This window comes from Microcebus murinus, chromosome 14 (genome assembly GCF_040939455.1).
Source record: "Microcebus murinus isolate Inina chromosome 14, M.murinus_Inina_mat1.0, whole genome shotgun sequence".
Lineage (NCBI taxonomy): Eukaryota > Metazoa > Chordata > Mammalia > Primates > Cheirogaleidae > Microcebus > Microcebus murinus.
Window position 1 is genome coordinate 43123932 of NC_134117.1, and position 23158 is coordinate 43147089.

At 37.8% G+C, this 23158-nt stretch overlaps 1 protein-coding gene across 4 annotated transcripts in view; it reads left to right on the forward strand.

Annotated features, from left to right (window-relative positions):
• BICC1 (BicC family RNA binding protein 1) overlaps window positions 1-16992 on the forward strand; it is a 261401-nt gene extending 244409 nt beyond the window's left edge. For 3 of the 4 annotated variants that reach the window (XM_012762828.2, XM_012762829.2, XM_076010008.1), the window contains 3 exons: window positions 2967-3127; window positions 6220-6319; window positions 14314-16992. In XM_012762828.2, the coding sequence (XP_012618282.1) occupies window positions 2967-3127; window positions 6220-6319; window positions 14314-14444 (392 nt within the window). In that variant the 3' untranslated portion in view covers window positions 14445-16992. Of the gene's footprint in view, window positions 1-2966; window positions 3128-6219; window positions 6320-9135; window positions 9215-14313 lie in introns of all 4 variants that reach the window. The other variant, XM_012762830.2, reaches the window with a different exon arrangement.
• Window positions 16993-23158: the final 6166 nt, after the last annotated feature.

Sequence of the window (23158 nt, forward strand, 5' to 3'; positions counted from 1 at the left end):
TGGGGTTCTTTGATTTTCTCTTGGTGATTTTCCTTAGTTCTATGTAGATTCTAGTTATCAGCCCTTTATTGAATGTGCAGCATGCAAATATTTTCTTCCATTCTGTAGGTTGTCTGTTTGCTCTCATGATCGTTTCCTTGGCTGTGCAGAAGCTTTTTAATATGATCAGGTCCCATTTATTTTTTGTTGTTGTTGTTGCTATGATTACCTGTGGGGTCTTCTTCATAAATTCTTTGCCTAGGCCAATGTCTATAGGAGTTTTTCCACCATTTCATTCTAGAATTCTTATAGTTTCATGCCTTAGGTTTAAATCTATTATCTACCTTGAGTTGATTTTTGTGAGAGGTGAAAGGTGCAGATCCTGTTTCAGTCTTCTCAGTGTGGCTGTCCAGTTTTCCCAGCACCATTTATTGAAGAGGATTCCTTTCCCTAGTATATGTTTTTGTCTGCTTTGTCAAAGTTTAGATGGCTATATGAGGAAGGTTTTATATCTGCGTTCCAGTTTTCTGTTCCACTGGTCTATGTCTCTGTTCTTGTGCCAATACCATGTTGATTTAGTTATGTAGCCTTGTAGTATAGCTTGAAGTCTGGCAAATTGATGCCTCCCAATTTGTTCTTTTTGCTTTTGGTATAGAGGGTCCTCTGTGATTCCATATGAAGTATAGAATTATTTTTTCTAGAGCTGTGAAAAATGATGTTGGTATTTTAATAGGGATCGCATTGAATCAGCAGATCACTTTGGGTGGTATAGATATTTTAACAATGTTGATTCTGCCAACCCAGGGGCATGATATAGTTTTCCAACCATTTACTTCCTCAGCTATTTCCTTCCTCAGTGTTTAATAGTTCTCCCTGTAGAGAGGTCTTTTACCTCCTTAGTTAAATATATTCCTAGGTCTTTTATTTTCCTTGATGCTATTGTAAAGGGTATTGAGTCTTTGATTTGCTTCTCAGTTTGACTGCTGTTGGCCTATAGGAATGCTACTGATTTCTGTACATTGGATTTTGTAACTTGAGACTTCGCTGAATTTGTTTATCAGTTCTAGTAGTCTCATGACAGAATCTTTGGAGTTTTCTAGATATAAGATTATATCATCAGCAAAGAGTGATAGGTTGACGTCTTCTGCCCCCATTTGGATGCCCTTGATTTCCTTTTCTTATCTGATTGCTCTGGCTAAGACTTCCAGCACTATGTTAAATAGAAGTGGTGATTAAGGGCAACCTTGTCTGGTTCCATTTCTAGGCAGGAATGCTTTCAGTTTTTCCCCCGTTCAGTTTGACGTTGGCTGTGGGTTTGTCATATATGGCTTGTATCACTTTTAAGTAAGTCCCATCTATGCCGATGCCTATTTTTTTTTAAGCGTTCTTACCATAAAAGGGTGCTGAATTTTGTCTGATACTTTTTCTGAGTCTATTGAGAGGATCATATGGTCTTTGTTTTTGCTTCTATTTATGTGGTGAATCCCATTTATAAATTTGCATATGTTGAACCATTCGTGCATCTCCGGGATGAAGCCTACTTGGCTTCATCCACAAGATGGATTACTTTTTTTGATAAGTACCTGAATTCAGTTTGCTAGGATTTTGTTGAGAATTTTTGCGTCCATATTCATAAGGTATATTGGTCTGTAGTTTTCTTGTTCCAGCCTTTCCTGGTTTTGGTATCAGGTTGATGTTGGCTTCATAAAATGTGTTGGGGAGGATTCTTTCCTTCTCAATGTTGCAGAATAATTTCTGCAGGATAGGCACCATTTCTTCTTTGTAGGTCTGGTAAAATTTGGATGTGAAACCATCTGGTCTGGGACTTCTCTTTTTAGGAAGGTTTTTTATTGCTGTTTCAATTTCAGTACTTGATATTGGTCTGTTCAGGAGTTCTGTTTCTTCCTGATGAGCCTACAGAGGCTGTGTATTTCTAAGAATTTGTCCATTTCTTCCACGTTTTCAAGTGCATAGAGGATTTTGTAGTATTCATAGATGATGTTTTGTATTTCCATGGTATCAGTTGTAATTTCTCCTTTTTCATTCCTGATTGAGCTTATTAGAGTCCTTTCTTTTCTGCTTTTCATTAATGTAGCAAGAAGCATGTCAATTTTGTTTATTTTCTCAAAGAACCAACTTATTAATCTTCTGTATAGTTTTTGTTATCAATTTCATTTATTTCTGCTCTGATCTTGGTTTATTTCTTTTCTTCTGAGGGGTTTGGGATTAATTTGCTCATCCTTTTCCAGTTCTTTGAGATGATTCATTAGATGTTGATTTGTGATCTTTCTGTCCTTTGGATGTGGGCATTTATGGATTTAAGTTTTCTTCTCAGGACTGCTTTAGCTGTGTCCCACAGATTTTGGTAACTTGTTTCTCCTTTCTTATTTAGTTCAAAGAATCTTTTGATTTCCATCTTAATTTCCTTCTTAACCCAGTATTCCCACAGCAGAAGGTTTTATTTTGTAAATTTGCTGCCCGATTATATTTTCCTAGATAACAAGATTTATATGTTGCAATATCGCACAATTCATTTGACCTCCAGAAAATACCAATGTGGATAGAGAGAGCCATCCTGCCATCCAAAAGGAGCCTGCACTTGTAATAACTTTCCACACCTTTATTTTGTCCCAGGGATCTTTCTTTCTGTTCCTCATGTAATTCACATCAAATCAATTATAAACAGCAAATGCTTCTGAATGCTCAGGGAGAATATGATGAATGATTATTAACTACAGAGGCACTGTTGCTGAATCTCTGCCTCCCAAGTGTAACCTTTTAAATGGCAAGAGCCTCCCTGAAAGCAATAACCAGCATTTCTTTAATGAAAAGCCAATATTTCGGTAAAGGATTGCTGTATTTCTGCAGCTACTGCTCTATTCAGCTGAACAATGAAATCTGAAATATTTGGGTGATTAAAACTTTCAATTACACTGTGCTGTCTCTGGGCATTTACACTTCAAGCCTGTCTCTCCTTTGCCTTTCAGTGGAACACTATCTCAGCAGTAGCAATTACATGGACTGCATTTCCTCACTGACAGGAAGCAATGGCTGTAACCTAAACAGCTCTTTCAAAGGCTCTGACCTCCCTGAGCTCTTCAGCAAACTGGGCCTGGGCAAATACACAGATGTCTTCCAGCAACAAGAGGTCAGTCTTTATTTATTTTCCTGGGTTTCTTTGTTTTGGTTGTGTGTATGATGACTTCTAGCATGAAATCACTCATTGACCTATGACTGTGCTTTCACTGAGCATTTATTCAAGTCTCATAGCTTGTTCTTGCTGCTGAGAAAAATGTCATCTCATTTCTTATTTATTTAGTGCAGCTAGAAAACACAGGATAGCAGAAATAGAGAAAATGGTGCTTGCAAAAATATGCTATAGCCATCCTTCAAAAGTTGGAGCTAAAAAGACCCAATTGGTGTATTGACTCACAAGAACTTTTGGATTCACAGCTCACCTGAGGTCATCAACAAGTCTGCTTTTAACATGATTTCATTTTTGAATCTATTGTCTCTATTTGCGGTATTTAAAAGTAAGTAACAGCATCCTAAATAAGTATCTGTGGCTGTTTTTGACCCAATCCTAGAAATCTGTAATTTATTACAGAATATATTTTTTAACATGTTCATTTATTCATCAACTTACTGCTTGGATTTTACCTGAACTGAGATAGAACTAAGATGTCTTCTGAACCATCACTACCATGGATTTTGGTCAAACCGATTAGCCATAGCCTACTAAGCACTGGCATAAAGAAAAGAGCCCCTGAGCATGACTCTTTCTGATAATGCTGTCATGTTACCAGGGCACAGTTAACTCAATGCAACAGAAAATTAAAATAGTTCTATAAATTTCTCTCTTTTTCACATCAAGACATGGTTCACAAGTTGGATGCTAGTTGGCTTAATTTCATGTTAGAGCAATGGTCCCCAACCTATTTGGCACCAGGGACCAGTGTCATGGAAGACAGTTTTTTCCACGGACAGGGGCAGGAGGGAGGATGGTTTCGGGATGATTCAATCTCATTACATTTATTACATTTGCATCTGCTCCCCAGCGCTAGCACCACCACCTCGGCTCCACTTCAGATCATCAGGCATTAGGTTCTCATCAGGAATGCACAACCTAGATACCTTGCATGCTCAGTATACAGTAGGGCTTGCGCTCCTGTGAGAATCTCATGCCACCACTGATCTGACAGGAGGCGGAGCTCAGGTGGTGATCTGATTGATGGAGAGTTGTTGTAAATACAGATGAAGCTCCTCTAGCTCGCCCACTGCTCACTTCCTGCTCTGTGGCCCGGTACCTAACAGGCCGCGGACCAGTAACAGTCTGTCCATAGTCCACGTGTCGGAGACTGCCGTGTTAGAGAACATCTGATTTAGTCAGTAATTCCTAGGAATATATCAGTCAATAAGAAATCTAAGGTTTTTATTAGGTACTTTTTATCATAAATTCAATGTATTGCCCATGGCTCAATAAATTTTTTTTTACACTGAAAAAGAGATTGTCATGTGTATTAGGTTTTAGGGTATTGATTTTGTTCTATTTCTTCTAAATCTAAGTTAGTGTTCATTTAATCAAGGATTTTCTAAATTGAATAACCCTTTCATAATCAGTGTATTAAAGAATTGTATCTATATTTTCTTGTTAGAGGAGGATAGCTAATTGGGAAGCTAAAGGTATAAGTATTTTAACTTGTCCAGACACAGAAGGTCTTAGAGTAAGAGTCTGAATGTTATTCAATGGTATTTTGGGTTTACTTTCATCTTTGTTTATTTCCTATTTGAAGAAGCATAGAAATAAATTTATTATAGGTACTTCTTATGCAATTACTACAAGAAAGAAGAAAACATAAGTATAAAGCCAGAGTCGCTTTATCTAATATTAAATAGTGGCAGGGGTCAGCAAACTGTGATCTGCAGGCCCTCTGTCTGATTTTGTAGATAAAGTTGTATTGGAACATAGCCACCCTAATTTATCCACATATTGTCGATGGCTGCTTTTGAGCCATAGAAGCAGAATTGAGTAGTTGTAACAGTGACAGTATGGCCTTACAAGACCTAAAATGTTTACTATGTGTCCCTTTAAGAGAAAGTTTGAGGACACTTGAACTAGAGAATCTCTATTAAATAGAATTTCTAAAAACTATCTTTAGAACTGTCTATCTTTAGAATGATGGTCTTAAATTAAGGTTTTGTAAGATCTGGATATACCTTCAATCAAAACAGAACATTGTTCAATATCATTTAATGAAAAGTATATTTTACTTTTTTATGGTGTGTTGAAATGTGGTAATCTGCTTCCTTCATGTAGGATATTTAAAAATATTCAGATAGGATTTAACAAGAATCCCCCACTAAGTAACTTCATGAGATTTTATTGTAAGCATGTTGAAGATTGGTTTAGCATCATTCACAGACGATATATCAATATGCATTATTACTAACTGTAACTGCCAATTATTTCACCCCTTTGGTGAGCCCATTGCTCTGCTTCCACAGTCATATTGAATGCTCACAAGAGACCCCTGCAAAGTATAGTATTGTCAACCCTCAGTGCCCACAGCTAATAAGGGAAGAGTTAAGATCTGAACTCAAGTCTCTTTGGTTTCAGAGTCTGTTGCCTTTCTATTCTTCTACACCATTTTTAAGAAAAGAGTGAAATCATTAGACAATTTCCCTTTATGCTTTGTTGCCAATGCCAGAGAGTACAATTTTACTGTTCCTACAAACACTGCTTTTGTGCCTCCTCCTTCAGAGATAGTCTGCTGGGTTGAGCCAAGTGAACCATAGATCTGATGGAGTCTGGGAATTTGTCTGACACTCTGACGCAGAACACAGAGGAAGATGCCATCTGTTATATTGTTAATATCTAGTTTCTTCTTATAAAGATAAAGATATACTTAACCAATTCAGAATCCAAACCTAAGAAATATTTTTCTCTTTCCTGAACAGATGTGTATTCTTCGTTTTATCAGTTCACAAAAAGGGTGCAGTCTTTCTGTTTCCTTTTTTTGCCATAGCTGCCAAGACGCTCAGAGCTAAGGCTTTGTTAGAATCACCTCTTCTGTTTTACCACTTTTATTTCTCTGCTGTTGTCCCACCATCATTCTGTTTGGGAAGTAGGTAGTGCATAACTAATAAATAAAATAGGTGGAATAACAAGTTGATCCTGTGATGAGAAAGAAAATGAGTACTTAATATATTGGTTATAATTGGGGTTTTTTTTACCCACAGATCGATCTTCAGACATTCCTTACTCTCACCGATCAGGATCTGAAGGAGCTGGGAATTACGACTTTTGGTGCGAGGAGGAAAATGCTGCTTGCAATCTCAGGTGAATATGAATATTCAACTCATATTTTAAAATCCGACTAACTTCTGCCAGTGGTCTCAGCCAGTAGGACTGGTTCTGCCCATCGGCTGCTGGCTTACTACCCTGACACCTTGGTGGATGTGGTTTCAGAGGATTTTTCTGCCATCAGTATAACACATGCTGAGAATATTCTACTCCTTCGTCGAGGCATTGCCTGAAAACCTGCCTTGACAGTGTTGTTCCTGGAAATATGTGTAGATTCCTTCAGAAGGATCTAACCAAAATTGCCCTATGCAGAACCCCAAGAGGGAGACGGGACAGTTTAATTCTCTTTAATTCTCTTCTTTGCCGTTGTGTTAAGCAATAATCATCAGGTCAGTGAATAATAAGTCTTGATTAAAAGTCATGTTTCAAATGTGTGTCCCCTTGCTCACCAACAGATTATTGCACTGAGGAAAAAAGAATGCTCATTGGTATTGCTTGGAATCTGGCAGTATTACTTGTCTTAATTCTTTTTAATTTTTTCCAACATTATTAAAGAATGTGTGTGTCACAGAAGGACATATTAATAGTATCCTGAGGGTGGTCACAGAATCAAGGAAAATGATGTTGTCTGCCTCTTTAGACTGCTTTCTTTGTGCATCTGTTGCATACTCTGTTTTAGAAAACGCTCTGTACATATTTATTGGGTGCCATTCATTCGAAAGGAATCGAGCCAGCTGATGAGTCAGGAGTTGGCGAATACGTAGTAATGCACTTCAAAAAAAGTGTTTAGAGAACTGTGTGGAAGAAATTTGAGGGGAATGGGATTCATTTTGGAAGATTTTATAATAAAGTTCTTGAATGTCAACTTTATATGTGTGCCAGGCTCTCAAAAAGACAGACACCAAGGGCAGAAGCCAAGTGTCATGTGCTCTGAGAAAGTGATTTTGCTTTTTCAGAACGCTGAATTTGCAGGCTATGCCTCAGTGAGGCCAGCAGTTGCATCCAACTGGTGAAGGTCCATTCCAGACAGCAGCCACTAATCATATCAGCAGAAAAAAGTAAAAAACCTCAATTGTTTTCCATTTTATTTTAGCAGCATATTGCAAACTTCACCTGCCTCCCCATAGGAAATCTTTATATTTTTTTAAAGCAGCTTTGAAATAGGAATAGAAATCCAGCCATTTAGCTTCCTGGTGGCAGCCTGATAGGTTCTTTCACGGATCAATAGAGTTCTACACACATGAGTTTTAGGAGCCCTCCTCCACTCTGTGTGTCCAAGAGGCTACATTAATGGAGCTCCACAGGGCAGGTGCTTAATTCCTGTTTGCTCATAAGATTGTCTTTGTATAGTGTCAGGAACACTGAATTCAAATAGGAGACCTGGGCTTCGCCTCTGCTAAATCGCGAGTCCTTGGATGAGTTTCCAAACCTCTTTTGATTTTGGGTTTATTAATCATGAAGGTAGATTGGAAAGATGATTGTGTAAGGTCACTTTATGCTTCTGAGATCTGTTCTTTCATGTGATACATCATCAGGTTTAGTGAAAATAGACAAATTACAGCTTTAACAGTATATACTACTAGCAGGATACTCTCTTATTCTTTTTTTTTTACCATTTGTGCAACAGGGTAGTTTTTCCAACTCATTTGTTTATTCTAAAGCTCAGCCTCAGGGCTATTTGTAGATTCAAGTTAACTTTATGTATTTCACATTATTTTATTAATTTTCAAATGAAATTGATATACTACTTGAAATTTGATTAATTTGCATATCCACCACACCTGTACTGTTGAAATATGCCTGTGGGCCAGCACTTTTATGCCAGAGAAGGTAGTACAATCTGGAATTTCATAATCTTTCGCTAGAGATTCATGGGATGGCAGTGGTAATATAATGAAAACTAAGTTCTTTCTTTGTGTACCAACCCAGTACCAAACTCTATAAAGCTTTTAGCGAAAAGCAGATATCTCTAATGACATTCACAAGTTGCAGATGGCTCATCAGTTCCTTACTCTGGAAAACATCAGTGTCCTTTACTCTGGATTTTGGGGAGTAGGGTAGTAATCAGAAAGTGTTTTGAATCCTATTTTTTAAAAAAATGTTTTTCTAACCATCATCTTCAGTGTGGTTCCATTGAAGTTATATAGTACTTCTGCACACTTCTCTCAGTGGATTCATGGGACCTCTTGCTTTTAAAGGGAGTTAGAGACTTTGAATAGGATGCCTTTGGACTGCTCTGCACAGTGTGGAATATTTGATTATTTTAAGGATAATTTTACTTTACCTTGTTGAGTGCATTTGTTTGAACCCGGTAAACTGTTTTCTCTGCAAGTAATAAGTTTTTATTGAGAAATCCTTCATCAAAAAACTTCTTTTTCCAACTCATCTGATAACAAACACATCCATTTATAGTCCCAGAACATTCTGTTTTCTGATAGATAGCAGAATAGCTTCTGGGCAGCCTTGAGTCATGTTTGTCTTGTGGTTATGTAGCTTGGTTAGATACAGAGTTTGCTCAAAATTCCTTTTTAAAATTTTGTAGATATTAAACTTATAATCAGAGTTGTGCTTTCACTATGAGGTTTTGTTTTTGTTTTTAATCTTGGGCCAAAAGACATTTATTTTAATGTTACAGGAGTAACTGAGATTTATCTCTAATGGAGATGGATCAAAGAATAAGTTTAATCTTTTTTTGAAATCCATGATATTTCGAAAATTGATGGATTTCTGTCAGAGTATTTTAATGATTGGTTAAATGTACAGGGACTCAGTGAAAGGAAGTTTAGCATCCTGTTGTCAGGCTTCCTGCCACGGCTCAGGTAGATCTAACATTTCCCGACCTATTCTTTTAGTTTGTGACTCTGTTCAGATCCGCAACAAGATCCTGAGAGCTGCCAGGATTGTGTGAACGTTGGAATTGCAAAGAAAAAGGTTGGTATTTTCCCAAACTATTCCTTAGGCTTACTGAAAAATATCAGAGGGAAGGCGTTTGCTTTTTAATTTAAAAAACAACAGCAACAACAACAATAAAAATCCTAGTCTCTTCAGTAGGACTTGATCATAGATAACCTCTCTGGAAGATTTATCTCTGTGCATCACATGTAGAAATGTATGTATGTTCTCTCATAGAAACTGCATCTGCAGGGAATGACTGAATTCCTTTGTGATCATTTTACTCTTTGAAATCTCTAGCTGATGTGACTTTTTAGAATAAAGTTTTCAATGTTTATTAATTTTTTTTTAATCTTCCATGGCCCTACCGTTGTCATGTGCTCAGTTATACAAGTTACCTGTGCTGGGGGAGAATGTTGTTTGGCCTCGTTCTTTCCTTTTCCTTGGGAACTTCCTCCTGATTTGTAGATTAGTCTCCCATGAGAACATGGAGGCCAGAAATAGTCTCCTAGCTGGAAGGTGATAAAACTTTCCCAGGCTGTATACTTAAAGGGATTCATGTATTCTTAACATTCCTATAAGTTTGCCTTTAAGTATATTCAGTTCTGTCTTGATTTATGAATTTTGAAGTGCTGTGTTTGTTTTTTAACAAGATACATGTGTTCAGTTTTTAATAGGAATGTCATTGCTACTGGGTTTCTCCAGGGACTTGGAACAATAGCCATCTGCATGCATGCTTGCATGTGTCTCTTTCCTGTAAAGATATCTTCCTTGCTTCTTCAGAGTTTTTAAGCTATGTTTTTCTAATTTAAAAAATACATTTGGTTTGCTAAAATATGAAGTAAAGCTCTGTTATCCAACATAGCTAGAACTACCAGATCATACTCCTGAGCTTTGGTCAGTCTTCTTTGTCCGACGAATCACTGCAGCTCAGTGACAAGGCACTGACCTATGCATTAGGCAGGCAGTTTCAGCTTTGTCACTTAATAACTGTGTGGGCAGGCGACTTCATCTGTTTTTAAAATCTGTTTTCTTATCTATGTGATGGGGAATGGTAATACTGTCTGCCCCTTAAGGAGGACTTGAATAGGACGAAATAAATGTAAAGTGCTTGTCGTATAATAAGCCCTAATGAATCACTGTTATTTTTCTTCTTTCCTAAGACCTATATGTGTGAACAAAAGAGAGAGAGAGAAAGATCTCCATTGTTGCTTTGACTCTATAGGGCAGGCGTTTACATTTTGGAAGGCAGTTGAAATGTTAAGGGTCCGTCTTCCAGAACTTGGGGACAGGAGCACATATGGCCGTAGGCTGTCCTTAACCCTGAGTGAGCCCCCTACAATCTGAGTCTGTGATCCCATCCTGAGCATTGCAGTAGCTGGCCATAGCTTACATTGTAACTTCCGAATTCTAAAGGTGATTGTATATATGTGGTTGAAAAATACAAGTACCATGCAAATATAAGGTGTTCAATTGCCTGCTCTAGTTGCTCCAAGAAAAAAAAAAAAGACAGCAGCTTTAAGCAAATCAACTATATAGCCCTCTAATCTATTTTAAGTTGAATAAATATGAGCATATTTTCATTTGATGGCTACCAGAAACCTTACTTTCCATTATCTGACAATTCTGTGTACTTGTATGAGTTTATCAGGAACAGTTACATCAGTGACTCAGTAAGGGGTTGGGGTGGAGGATGGTAAGGGTGGGGCCTTACATGTAAGATTGTCTGCTTCAATTAACTTTTTACCTTTCAGGCTAATAACTTTTAGTTGGCAAAGATATACTAAGGTGTTTTCTAAGTACTCTGCTTTCTTTAAAATTCAAATAGGGAACCTCAATTTTTCCCTGAAAATTTGGATTCAAATATTAGTTGATTTATTTTCAAATATTATTTTCAAGTATTAATTTTCTAAGCTGTTATTGTTTTTTTTTACTGAGTTGATCTTTTTTTGTTCAGAGAAACCTGTTGATGCTTCTTTATGTAACTATTTCTGACTCAAGAAGCATAGGCTTCATGAGTTGGCAGAGCCATGGGGCTGTGGCTTAATACAGTTGACCCTTGAACAACATGGATTTGAACTGTGCTGAAATATGAAAAAAATTAAGAAAAAGTAAGGCATGTCAGGAATGAATAAAATATATGTAAATACTAGTCTATTTTATCATTTGCTTTCATAAAATACGCCAATCTATTGTAAAATGTTAACATGTATCAAGACTTACAGAAACACAGAATGGCATACATGGTGCCATTCTTAGTTAAGAGAAATGTAAACAAAAGATGCAGTATTAAATCATAACTGCATAAATTAACTGTAGTACATACACATACTATGCTATAATAATTTTGTAGCTATCTCCAGTTGCTACGTCAGTGAGCTCAAGTGTTGAGAGCATCTTCTAGAAACACTGTGTGATGCTAATCATCTCCATGTGAGAAGTTCATCTCTCCAGAAAATTTCAGATCACAATAAAAAGTAATCTCTCACTGTTCTTGCTTATTTTTCATGGTGTTTAGTGCAACATCATAAACCTTGAATAATACCATAGGGCCTGTACGAAGTACCACTAGTGATGTTGTAAGTGCTCCTGAGAAATAGAGCAAAGTGATAACATTATAAGAAAAAGCTGAATTGTTTGATATGTCTCATAGATTGAGGTCTGCAGCTGTGGTTGCCTGCCATTTCAAGATAAGTGAATCCAGCATAAGAACTATTGTAAAAAAAAAAAAAAAAATCGTGAAGTCATGGTTGCAGCTGCTCCAGCAGGTGCAAAACCCTTACGTGTTTTGCAAAATACCCTTCTCTCCCGTATTGAAAATTCAGCTTTTATGTGAGTACAGGATTTTTTTTAAGAAAGGCATACCTATTGACTCTAATATGATTCAAGAAAAAGTGAAGCCATTATATGGCAATTTAAAGAAGGAATGTAAATGATTTAAGCTGGAGAACTTAATGCCAGCAAAGGACGGTTTGATAATTTTAGAAAGAGGTTTGGCCTTAAAAATGTAAAGATAATACGAGAAGCAGCTTCTGCCAACCAAGAGGCAGCAGACAAGGTCTCAGAGCTATTAAAAAAATCATTGAGGAGAAAGGACATCTGCCTCAACAGGTTTTTAATGCAGACAAAAGTACCCTATTGTGGAAAAAAGTGCCACAATCGACATTTGTTAGGAAGAGAGGTGAGCACCAGGGTTTAAGGCAGGAAGGGATAGGCTAACTCTAGTGTTGAGTGCAAATGCAGTCAGGTTTATGATCAGGACTCCCCTTATCTACACATCTGCTCACCCTCAAGTCTTGAAAGGAAAAGATAAACACCAGCTGCTAGTCTTTACATGGACAAGAAAGCCTGATGACAAGAAGCCTTTTCTGCATTAGTCCCATTGATGATTTTGTTTCTGAAGTCAGAAGTACCTCACCAGGAAGGGACTTCCCTTTAAAGTTCTTTTGATATTGGACAATGCCCCTGGCCACCCAAAACCCCACGAGTTTGCCACCAAGGTGTCAAAGTAGTCTACTTGTCCCCACGTACGAAGTCTGTAATTCGGCCTCTAGGTCAGGGTGTCAGAAGGACCTTTAAGAATCATCACAACATGGTACTCTGTGGAAAGGATTGACATTGTTAAAGAAGAGAATCCTATTAAAGAGAGCATCATGAAAGTCTGGAAGGATTATATCAGAGAAGATGCCATCGTTGTTATAGAAAAATCTGTAAAAAGCCATCAAGCCCCCAAGCAATAAATTCCTGCTGGAGAAAACTATGTCCAGATGTTGTACATGACTTCACAGGATTTATGACAAAGACAATTAAGGAAATCATGAAAGAGATTGTGGATATGGCAAAAAATGAAAGGGGGTGAAGGATTTCCAGATAAGGATTTTGTAGAAATTCAAGAGCTAATAGACACCACACCAGAGGAAGAAACAGAAGATGAAGTGATGGAGATGAAGCAGTGCCAGAGGATGAGGATGAGGAAGAAGATGTAGCAGAAGCAGTGCCAGAAAGCAGACTGACATTAGACAGTCTGACAGAGGGTTCTGGTTATTCATGATTGCTTACGGCTTCTTTTATGACATGGACCCTTCTATGATATGAGCACTGAAACTAAAGCAGATGGTGGAATAAGGATTGTCATGATAAAGAAAAAGACATTTTTAATGGGAAGGCAAAAAAGACATTCTAATGTACTTCTGTAAAGTTACACCAAACGTACCTGCCTCTGCTTCTACCACCTCCTCCTCTTCTGCCTCTGCCACCCCTGAGACAGCAAGTCTAACCCTTCCTCTTCCTCGACCTACTCAACATGAAGACAACAAAGATGAAGACCTTTATGATCCACTTCCACTTAATGAGTAGTAAATATATTTGCTCTTATGATTTTAATATTTTCTCTAGCTTACTTTATTATAAACATGCAGTATTTAATGTATTTGTTTATTCAACTGTTGATGTTATCTGTAAGCCTTCCAGTCAAGGGTAGGCTGTTAGTAGTTAAGTTTGAGGGGAGTCAAAAGTTATACATGGATTTTTGACTGCACAGGGAGGCAGATGGCATCCTGATCCCTGTGTTGTTCAAGGGTCAACCGTATTTCACGACGCTCCTTCAATGTCCTCATGTTTAGGCGTGGGGTCGTCTTTCATATCTGACTTTAATAACTCGGTGATTGCTGTATTTGACATGGATGAGTTCAATAGCTATAATTTTCTGTGCCATTGGTAATACATCCTCTCATATGCCTTTCACCAGCTTTGTTCCTTTTGCCTCTGAAATGATGTTTGGGGGAGGTCAAACTGTTTTAATTGAGTTAGAGATTTCTGAGAAAGCTATATCCCCCAGATAGTTTAAAACTGTAATAAAAATTTATTTGCTTCTCCAGAGTTTACAAAAAATGGCAATAAAAACTATTTGATGTCTGTGGTTCTCTAGGCTACCAGTATGCTACCTTTCAAATCATACTTTCTAGTATTTCAGAAATAATCTTGGCCATCAACTAAATGTTTTCCTTTTGCTACCAGACTTGACTTTGCCCAAAGAAACCTACCATGCCACCATTTTCCAAGCCATGTCCTATAGTATATATAGAACTTCTCTGTTGAGCTCTTAACAATTCTCTCTCTCCCTCTTTCTCTCTCTCTAGAACTAAATAAAAACCGAAGAAAGCTTTTTGAATCGCCAAATGCACGCACCTCTTTCCTGGAAGGCGGAGCGAGTGGAAGGCTACCCCGTCAGTATCACTCAGACATTGCCAGTGTCAGTGGCCGCTGGTAGCAGTGCCCTCTAGGGACACGCCCACCAACTGACTGCAAAGGTGAACACAGGAGATCTGTGAACAGCCGTCGCTGCACAGCATCCTCAGCACTCTGGGTGTCTGGTATCAGGACCAAAGCATCTTATTCACACCTGTACTTTAAGGCAAAGAGGAAGAAAAGAGAGATGATGTTCTTGTGATGTCAGAACACTAAATATGGATTTCTTTTCTAAAATGACAGTTGGACAGAATTTGCAATATGAAGATAGGGCTTATTTCCTGTTTTTATTTGCCTATATAACATATGCACTGATTTTTTTTTTTTTTGTTACTTAAAATGAAGGATGAATTGACATCTGGGATGCCAGAAAACTTAGAAGTTATTTTGTTTGCTTGTTTTGTTTTGGTATTTGGGGATTTTTAAAAAAATAATCAAGTGGAATTTTCTGGTACTGCTTCAAAATAATTATTGAGGTCTTTCAGCACTTTACACATTCTAATTTCTTGTCCTGTGGAAATTCTTGCTCTTTCCATCTCTCTCTCTCTCATTTTTATGTCACCTGATACATTGGTACAGATGAGAGTTAGTCACATTTTTCTGACTACATCAAATTTTTATTTGAAATGGTACTGGATGTTAGTTCTGTGCAGAATATTCTGTGACTTTGGGAAACATAAGTGAGTCTACTTGGTTCTGGACCAATTCTGTTCATGTATGTCAGCATCCTAGAAACACTTAGCAATGAACCTAGTTCATGGTAATAGGTGCAGAGAAAGACCAAATGGACTTTGCAATATTAACCCTTTGCAGTCGTCATACTTAGCTGCTGCCTGTATTGCTAAAATGATTTTAATGGTTGTCTGGAGGCAAAGGGCTGTTTTTAGTATATTGCCACTAAAGGACATTTATTTATATCAAACTTTTATTTTTAGATATTATAAGCATACAGTACATAATTGATGAAATTGATATTTACTAGAGATTTATGGTAGAGAATGGACGACATTCAATAACTGGAGCCCTAGATTGTCACTTTATTTAAAAAGACAAATAATCATCTGACAAGACAGCACTGTTGCCATTATGAGAAGACATAGATTACGATCTTTATCATGTACGCACTAGCTAAGCTCTGTATGGTCCCAGGACTTTCCGAAAACCGTATCTGTCTACTTGAAGTAGACTTGTGTTTGTTGAGAAGAGAAAGGCTTATTTGAGTCTCCAGGGTGACAGTTTATAAAGATAGCTGAGTTCTGAAGTGAAAAAAAGACTATTTTTAAGTGGCTAGATCCATTATTACAATATTATACTGTGAAAGTCCAAGAAATCAGGCAACATTGTTTCCTGGGTCTTTTCAGGCATCTTATTGTGGATTTGTGAAGGATTTTTTAATCCATCAAGAAAATCACTAAAGTGCCTTCCTTTCGTCAAAGCAATATTATTTCCAAGTATATTAATTTGTTAGAAAACTTTCCCATAGGAATGTTCCCAATTACCTGTACTGTAACTACTTATTTATGTTCAGTATTCAAGATTTTCTGCATGGACATAAACCATTTTCATGCTCTCTCAAGCAAAAAGCATTAGACAAGCATACATAACAGTTGGGTACTTTTATACAAACGTGGGATAAGAAATACTTGCCTGACGTTTTTTCCACAGCTAAGTCTTACTGTTAAGGTAAGATCCAGAATTAAAGAGACATTTTGCACTCAGAAAAATCTTCACTTTAAAAAATAGTATTGGTTACCTTGAAGGCATAAATAATGGGCCTGTCACAAAATTATCAGTTGTGAGTGGCACTAAGGAGCTGCCCTTCCTAAACTAAACTAAGCCTTATCTGCTTAAGGATGTAGAATTAAATCATTCCCTTTTCAAGTACAGTGGAATCATCCTGTGCATTTGTATACAGATGGTCTCGTGAATTCCGTGATGGTCGTCTGCCTTATTTGATTGTATCGATGCATCACGCTAAACATTCAGCGCAGGTTAACAATTCTAGAGTTGTTTCCAGTTCAGCAACTCAATGCTCCAAATTTTATTATGTCTTTAATAAGGCCTTCCCAAATAAATATTCAGAGCTCTTTTCCCAGCTCTCTCTACCATGTATTTGCAACAGGAGGGAGATAGAATGAATATGCAGTATTAAGTTGACATGGGTTTTATGAACAGTGCTTTGATATTATGCCAAAGGGAAAACTGTCCCACTTAAACTAGATTAGGGTGGATAAAAATAAATAAAAACACTGGAAATTATTTTTCTCACTTTCTCTCGATGCAATGAAGGGAATATGACAGTACAGTATATGGAATTGTCGGTGTTATATGATGCACAAAATATTTTGATTATTTGAATAAATGTTAGCTTTTAATCAATCTATGCCTTAATAGTGACTGGTTATCTGTAAATATAGAGCAGATACAGATTGTATTTTTGTGTGGGTTTTTGTCCTTTTAGTGATTTTTTTTAAAACAAAATGAGAGATGGAATTAACATTGAAAATGGGAATTTTTTTCTAACCTAATCAATTGTTACATGAAAAATAAATTTATATAACCCCTTTGTATTGCTCTTGCTAGATGAAATGTGTCTTTTTTTAAAGAAAAACTCTTTACACATAAATTCTCTGCCTATCTTTGTTTTCTAAGAAAAGCTTTGTTGGGGGAGGGAGGGCCATTTTCAGCAAAGTTGAAAGATACTTCTGCAATAGAATTGAATATGCTTTCTCTGTCCTCTTGTTTTGCAATGACATTCCTCATTTTCAACCAGATGCTGAAGCACTTTATTTTAGTCAATGAATCTAGGACCGGTAATCAATCATTGTTTCTCTGGCCACCCACAGATACATACAAAAAGAGTAACATTATAGAACAGGTTTTATTCTTATTACTTCTTTCTTTCATAAAGACTCAAGTGTATGACCACTTTGACAACCTCATCCATCAGCAGAGGCTCTCCATACCAAAGCCATACTGGGCTGTTTGACCCAGGTTCCCACTTCAGAGCCTAGCCATTGTGCCTTCTGTCCCTCTGAGCTCTTACCGTGCTATGCTCTTGAGATTCTGACAGACTAATTTTTAGATGGAATTGATACCATATTTCTAATTCTGAGATTTGGCTAAATCTTAAACCCTAGCAACCACCCATTATACTCCCGGAAAGTCTCCATCTGAACTTTCTTTTTTTTTTTGAAGGGAGATGGAGAGGAGGAAAAGTAATTTCACTCTCTCTCCATAACACTGCCAGTGTTCTTACTCCATCTGAACTTTCTATGCCAGTGGTTTTTAAAAATTGTTTCTAGAACAAGAGAAACAATTGAAATCTTTTGATAATTGAAATCTTACCCATGGCCCAATATTATCCACTTTTTTACTCATCCTGTTCATAATATAAATATTAATGACAGATATATATTTAGTGAGTGCCAGGGCCTTATCTAGACACAGCAGTGAATAAAAAAAACAAAATCACATTGCCCTCCTTGAGCTCATACTCCAAGTAGAAAAGCTAGAGCTGATGTGGAGAGACTGGAGGGTGGAACATCCCTACCCTTCATCATGGGCCTTCATGTGTTTCTCTCCAAGGGGACTCTCAGGAGTCTAGAAACTCACTTTAAATGAAACCATTGGGAGTACCCATCAAAATATTCCCTCCATTCATCCCCCATCCCTTTTTCTGGGTTCTACAGGTTTAATCACGTTCTGAAAAGAAGAGTGTGGCCAAAAAAGTGGAACCACTTGCTTCATAGTTACACCCTATGATGATAATGGTTAGGGACCTATCACTTCTTAGATTTGATTCCAAGTGACTTTGTAGTTGTCAGAAATCAAGTTTGCCTTTTAAGAATATGAGTTTGCTACCACCAAGAATACTCCCAAGAATGCAGTAATACTTGGAAGTTAATTCCAAATGTTAATTTCATAAGACACTCAACAATGGAATAAAATGGAGTCTCTGTAAATGACTGTTTCCAAGGGAACTTCACTGCCTGGGCTATGCAAATCCTGGAATATATTGTTAAATTAGCTCACAATTTATCCTGGCTTGGGTACTTACTAATTGTGTGCATTCAAGTATGTTAAAGTGCATTTAACCGAATTTTGGTAATCTGATGTTTGTTCAATGTGTTAGATAACTCCAGTCATCACCAAGGCCATGATTCCCCTACAGTCCTGCTCCAGGTAAGTCAGCTTCCTTCTTTCTCCTCAAACAGCCTTTGGATAACTTTCAGGTAATCTGGCCAGGGGAGAAGAGGTTGGACTTTGTAGTTTAACAAACATGCATTTAGACCTTGTCCTTAGACCTTGGGAAAATTCCTCTGTGTCTTGGACCCATTTTCTGTAAAATGGAAATAATAACAACTTCTGAGAATGAATGAGAGGGTAAAGAGAGGCTGTGTGTAAATCTTTCTGCACAGTATATGGCACAGAGTGAGCAGTGACTTGATAGCAACTGCTATTATTACTAACTGGATTTTCCCTTCACTGCATGGGTGTTTCTTTGCCCATCAGAGATCTTCACTGTGTTCATCTGTCTTCTGCATCGGAAGAGAGAAGCCAATTTCCTGTGCCAGAACGTTAGGAGAACTGTAAACTGCAGTCCCAGGGACCTACCTCCTGACTGATAAGGTTGGTGTCAGAACGCTGTCCTGAAGGGCAAGGCTGTGGCCTCACACTTTATATAGAAATCTGTATTGGATTCCTTTGTTTTCAGTCCTTCTTCACATCTCTGATTCACCAGAGTGTTGGTAACGGTTCTCCATACGGGTGGAGAGGGTTCGTAGCTAATTCTCATAGTCATATATGTTGCCCCTAATTGTCATATTCCTAGAGAATTTCTGTTACTCCAGATGGTATCTTCTTCCTGCCCCCCAGGTCACCTCCATCCTACCCCCAGCTGCTCAGTTTCTCCCACTCTGATTCCTTTCTGCACACCACCACCCCAGGATGTAATACTGATTCCTTTTGGAAGGAGCCATTTGCCTGTATTTGTGTTAAGTTTAGTTGTTCTCTGCTTTAAAAAGTGAACAGAATTAGATAGTATTTGACTATTCCTACAGACATGGCCAGGACACTTCAAAAACACTTCATCAAGGGATTTCACATTTTTGTTGCTTTTTAAAATACTTTGACTCATTCTGAAAGGAGGCAAGTAAAGCTTGAAGTTCTCTTTCTCAAGGATTAGGCCATCAATGTGTTTTGGAACAGATTTTGGGAATTCGAGTCTGAATCTGACTTTGGAGGCAGAATTTCAGTGTGGGAACCAGAACCTTTAGGAAAAAATTACAGTAACTGAAATGTTTCAACTTCATAATAGAATGTTTGGATGAGTTACAAGGGGGAAAAAAAAGAGTAGCTCTATAATTGGGTGTGTGTGGCCCTTTTTTTCAAGGCCAGAAAAAACAAATGACTCTGAACTCACCGTCTGCAGTGCTTCTTAATCCCTAATAGAGAAGCTATGGGAATTAGACATTAAAAGACATTAGCAAAACATCTAGAAAACAATTTATATTCAAACAAAATTTTCATCCAGGCACAAACTGACTCTTTGTCCAAATTGCTGAGGTAATTTGATTCAAAGTAGCCATGGATAAAGTTTTCCAGTTTTGTATGTTTGATGATGTGGGTGGGTGACATTTCCTTATTTTTAACTCTCTCTGCCAGAATCATAGACTGACATTAATAACAGCCAGATAAAGTTGCTCTGTAAGTTCTTCCTATGGATTGGAAAATGTCCATAATGAAAAGTTATGCTACCTTTGTTTCAGGAATCTGACTTTAAATTCCTAAATGTGCAAATGGAATTCCATACTATTACTTTATTTATACACACACACACACACACACACACACACACACACACACACACACATATATATCTATAAAAGCTTTTAAAAACACATTAAAATTACCTTAAATATTTTCATTAGAAAAATATGAGAATGGGCAGGGAAATTAAGAAAAATTACAGCTTTTCCTGTCATATAATAAATTATAATCAGGCTTTCCAGTACCAGGAGGATGTCTTCAAAGAACTGACTTGTTTTTAAAAAATCAGAAAGCATAGAATTGAGTTAGAAAAGAATATCATGGAAATGATAATGAGAATATTTGCTTCCCATGTATCATCATAAGCCTAGTACAAAGATAAACTTTTTGGAATATCCATGTAATAGGAAGTGTAAATATGAAAAATGGATTCATTACTTTCTGGTTACAATACTTCTAAGCCAATGTTAAATTAACAAGAAAGAGAAACCAGTTAAAGAGTTAAATAAGATCAAAACTTTTTAGGTGCCTAATTTTATGTCCTCCTCTTACAGTATTTTTGTATGAATGATTCTGTATTTCTGCCAGTTTGTTAACAACAATCAAATGTAGGCAATGCAAATATAGTTGTTCATTTTACCAGCGTTTGTCAAACTATATGTGGTGAAAAGTCTTTTGTTGTTTTTCAATTCATTGCAGACTAATTCATTTGTAAAATATAGAAAACTGTATTTTTGCTACATTTGTAAAAACTGTTGTAGTAGTATAAAATTGCTGTAAAAAGTTTCCAAGTGCTTACTTTCACTTTGTGTGCTTATTGCAGACCAGGAACAAACACTTTTAAGATCCATACCTGCCTGTGGTCTACTGTTAGAGGAGTACTGAGTTATATATTTTTCATAATAGAACCTTGAAGAATGTATTCAAAAATATATCCATGGAATTCTAAAGTGTCCTCTGCATGTTTTATCAGTGGCACCAGAGTAGAGAGAACTTGGATGTGCTTTCAAGTATCTTTAAGACACAGTAAGTTGTGTAAATCCTCCTGGTGATATATCAAAACATGCCTACCATGTGTACTCAATGTAAATGTGCTTTTCTTTTGATTTCTGTTCTTTGGCCAGCCCTGTGGCTACTACTGCAGCTCCCCCTGTGTGTTTAACGTATCAAATTCTCCCTCTGCTGGTTTCTCCATCTCACTTCATCCCATTTATTTATGCTTTCCCACAATGGAGGGAAAAGAGCATTTTCAGTCACTTGGAGGAGAGTTTATTTTATGTGGCAGGACCTCTAGGTTCTGGCATGGTCTAGGAGTGGAAAATATTTCCTTTGATATCCTCAAGATGGTGGTTTGCAGGGTTCCAAGTCAGAGGCCAGCAGGGCGCACATGTACAGCAGTTTGGAGGCAGGCCCATTGCCATTTTCACCCTTGCAAGGCTAATCCAGACCACTCTGTTCGAAGACATTCTTTATTAGCAGATGTTAAAACGTCACCTCTCTAAGATGTTCTTGGAAATTGATTTTAATGTTCTGCTAAAGCAGAGGAATCACCCCAATCCCCATAGCAGGCAGTGATAAAGATGCATTTTCAGCAACAGAAAGGAAAAACGAAATTCCAAACAACTGTCACTCCAACCTACAGCCTGGAGAAATGAGTTGACAGCTCTGTAAAGGGGACGTCCAAACCAATGTGCCTGCTGGAGTAGAACAGAGTGCCCATGTGGAGTGATAGTAACAGACCAGCTACAAGCTGGTTGGGGATTATGAGGACCAACTGTTCACACAGAAGGGAAGGGAACCAAGGAAAACACTATACAGGAAAAGAGGGACGGTGGAGGAGCGTGCAACAGCAAGGCCTGTAGGCCACAAACACAGAAGAATGAAATCCCCGGGGTCGTGTCTGTGGACCTTGCATGCGTTCTGCATCCGGTTCCTCCAGCCATGCAGTGGGAACTGTGTCAGCCAAAAAGGGGACTCCTGAAATGATGAAGCTCTGTAAAGTGGCATCCTTTCCAAAGTTTGCTCAGACCTTCTAGGATTTCTCCCAGTTAGCTGGGGGAGAGGAGGGAACAGGTCTGGCGAGAACCACCTTCCCCATGGTGAAGGGAATGGGAGAGACTCCATAGCAAGTGTGAGGATGAACTATGACCAGGGCTGGACCAGAATTTTCCTTTATAAATGAATATGCAGCCCACGGCCGCATTTATATAGTCCTGCCTGATTGCGTGGGCCAGTGTGCATTTGGAGGAACTTGGGTAATACTACTTCCACTCTTGGCTTTCAGCCCAGGGGCATGTATGAGTTACAAATATTAATTCCTACTTTGTACATCATCTTTTGACTTGTGATGCTTTAACCCATATTATTTTTGATGCTTTTTATTTTTTATTTATTTTTTTTGAGACAGAGTCTCACTCTGTTGCCTGGGGTAGAGTGTCGTGGCGTCAGCCTAGCTCACAGCAACCTCAAACTCCTGAGCTCAAGTGATCCTCCTGCCTCAGCCTCCCAAGTAGCTGGGAATACAGGCATGTGCCACCATGCCTAGCTAATTTTTTCTATATATTTTTAGTTGGCCAATTAATTTATTTCTATTTTTCAGTAAGACTGTGGTCTCGCTCTTGCTCAGGTTGGTTTCAAACTCCTGATCTTGAGTGATCCTCCTGCCTCGGCCTCTCAGAGTGCTAGGATTACAGGCGTGAGCCACCACGCCCAGCCTTTTGATGCTTTTTAAATTACAACCGATAAATTTTATAGAAATATTCCTCAGCTCCACCCTAAATGACTGAAAACAAATTTCTAGGGGAAGATTCAGAAAATCTTTATTTTTCTAAAAGTTTTCCAGATGGTTCTGTCACATCAGGACTGGGTACCCAGTCTTTGAAACCACTGGACAAGGACCATTGTTAAATATTCATTTCCATTTTAGCATTTTTCTATGCTTCTAAATTTGAGTCTAACCCCATC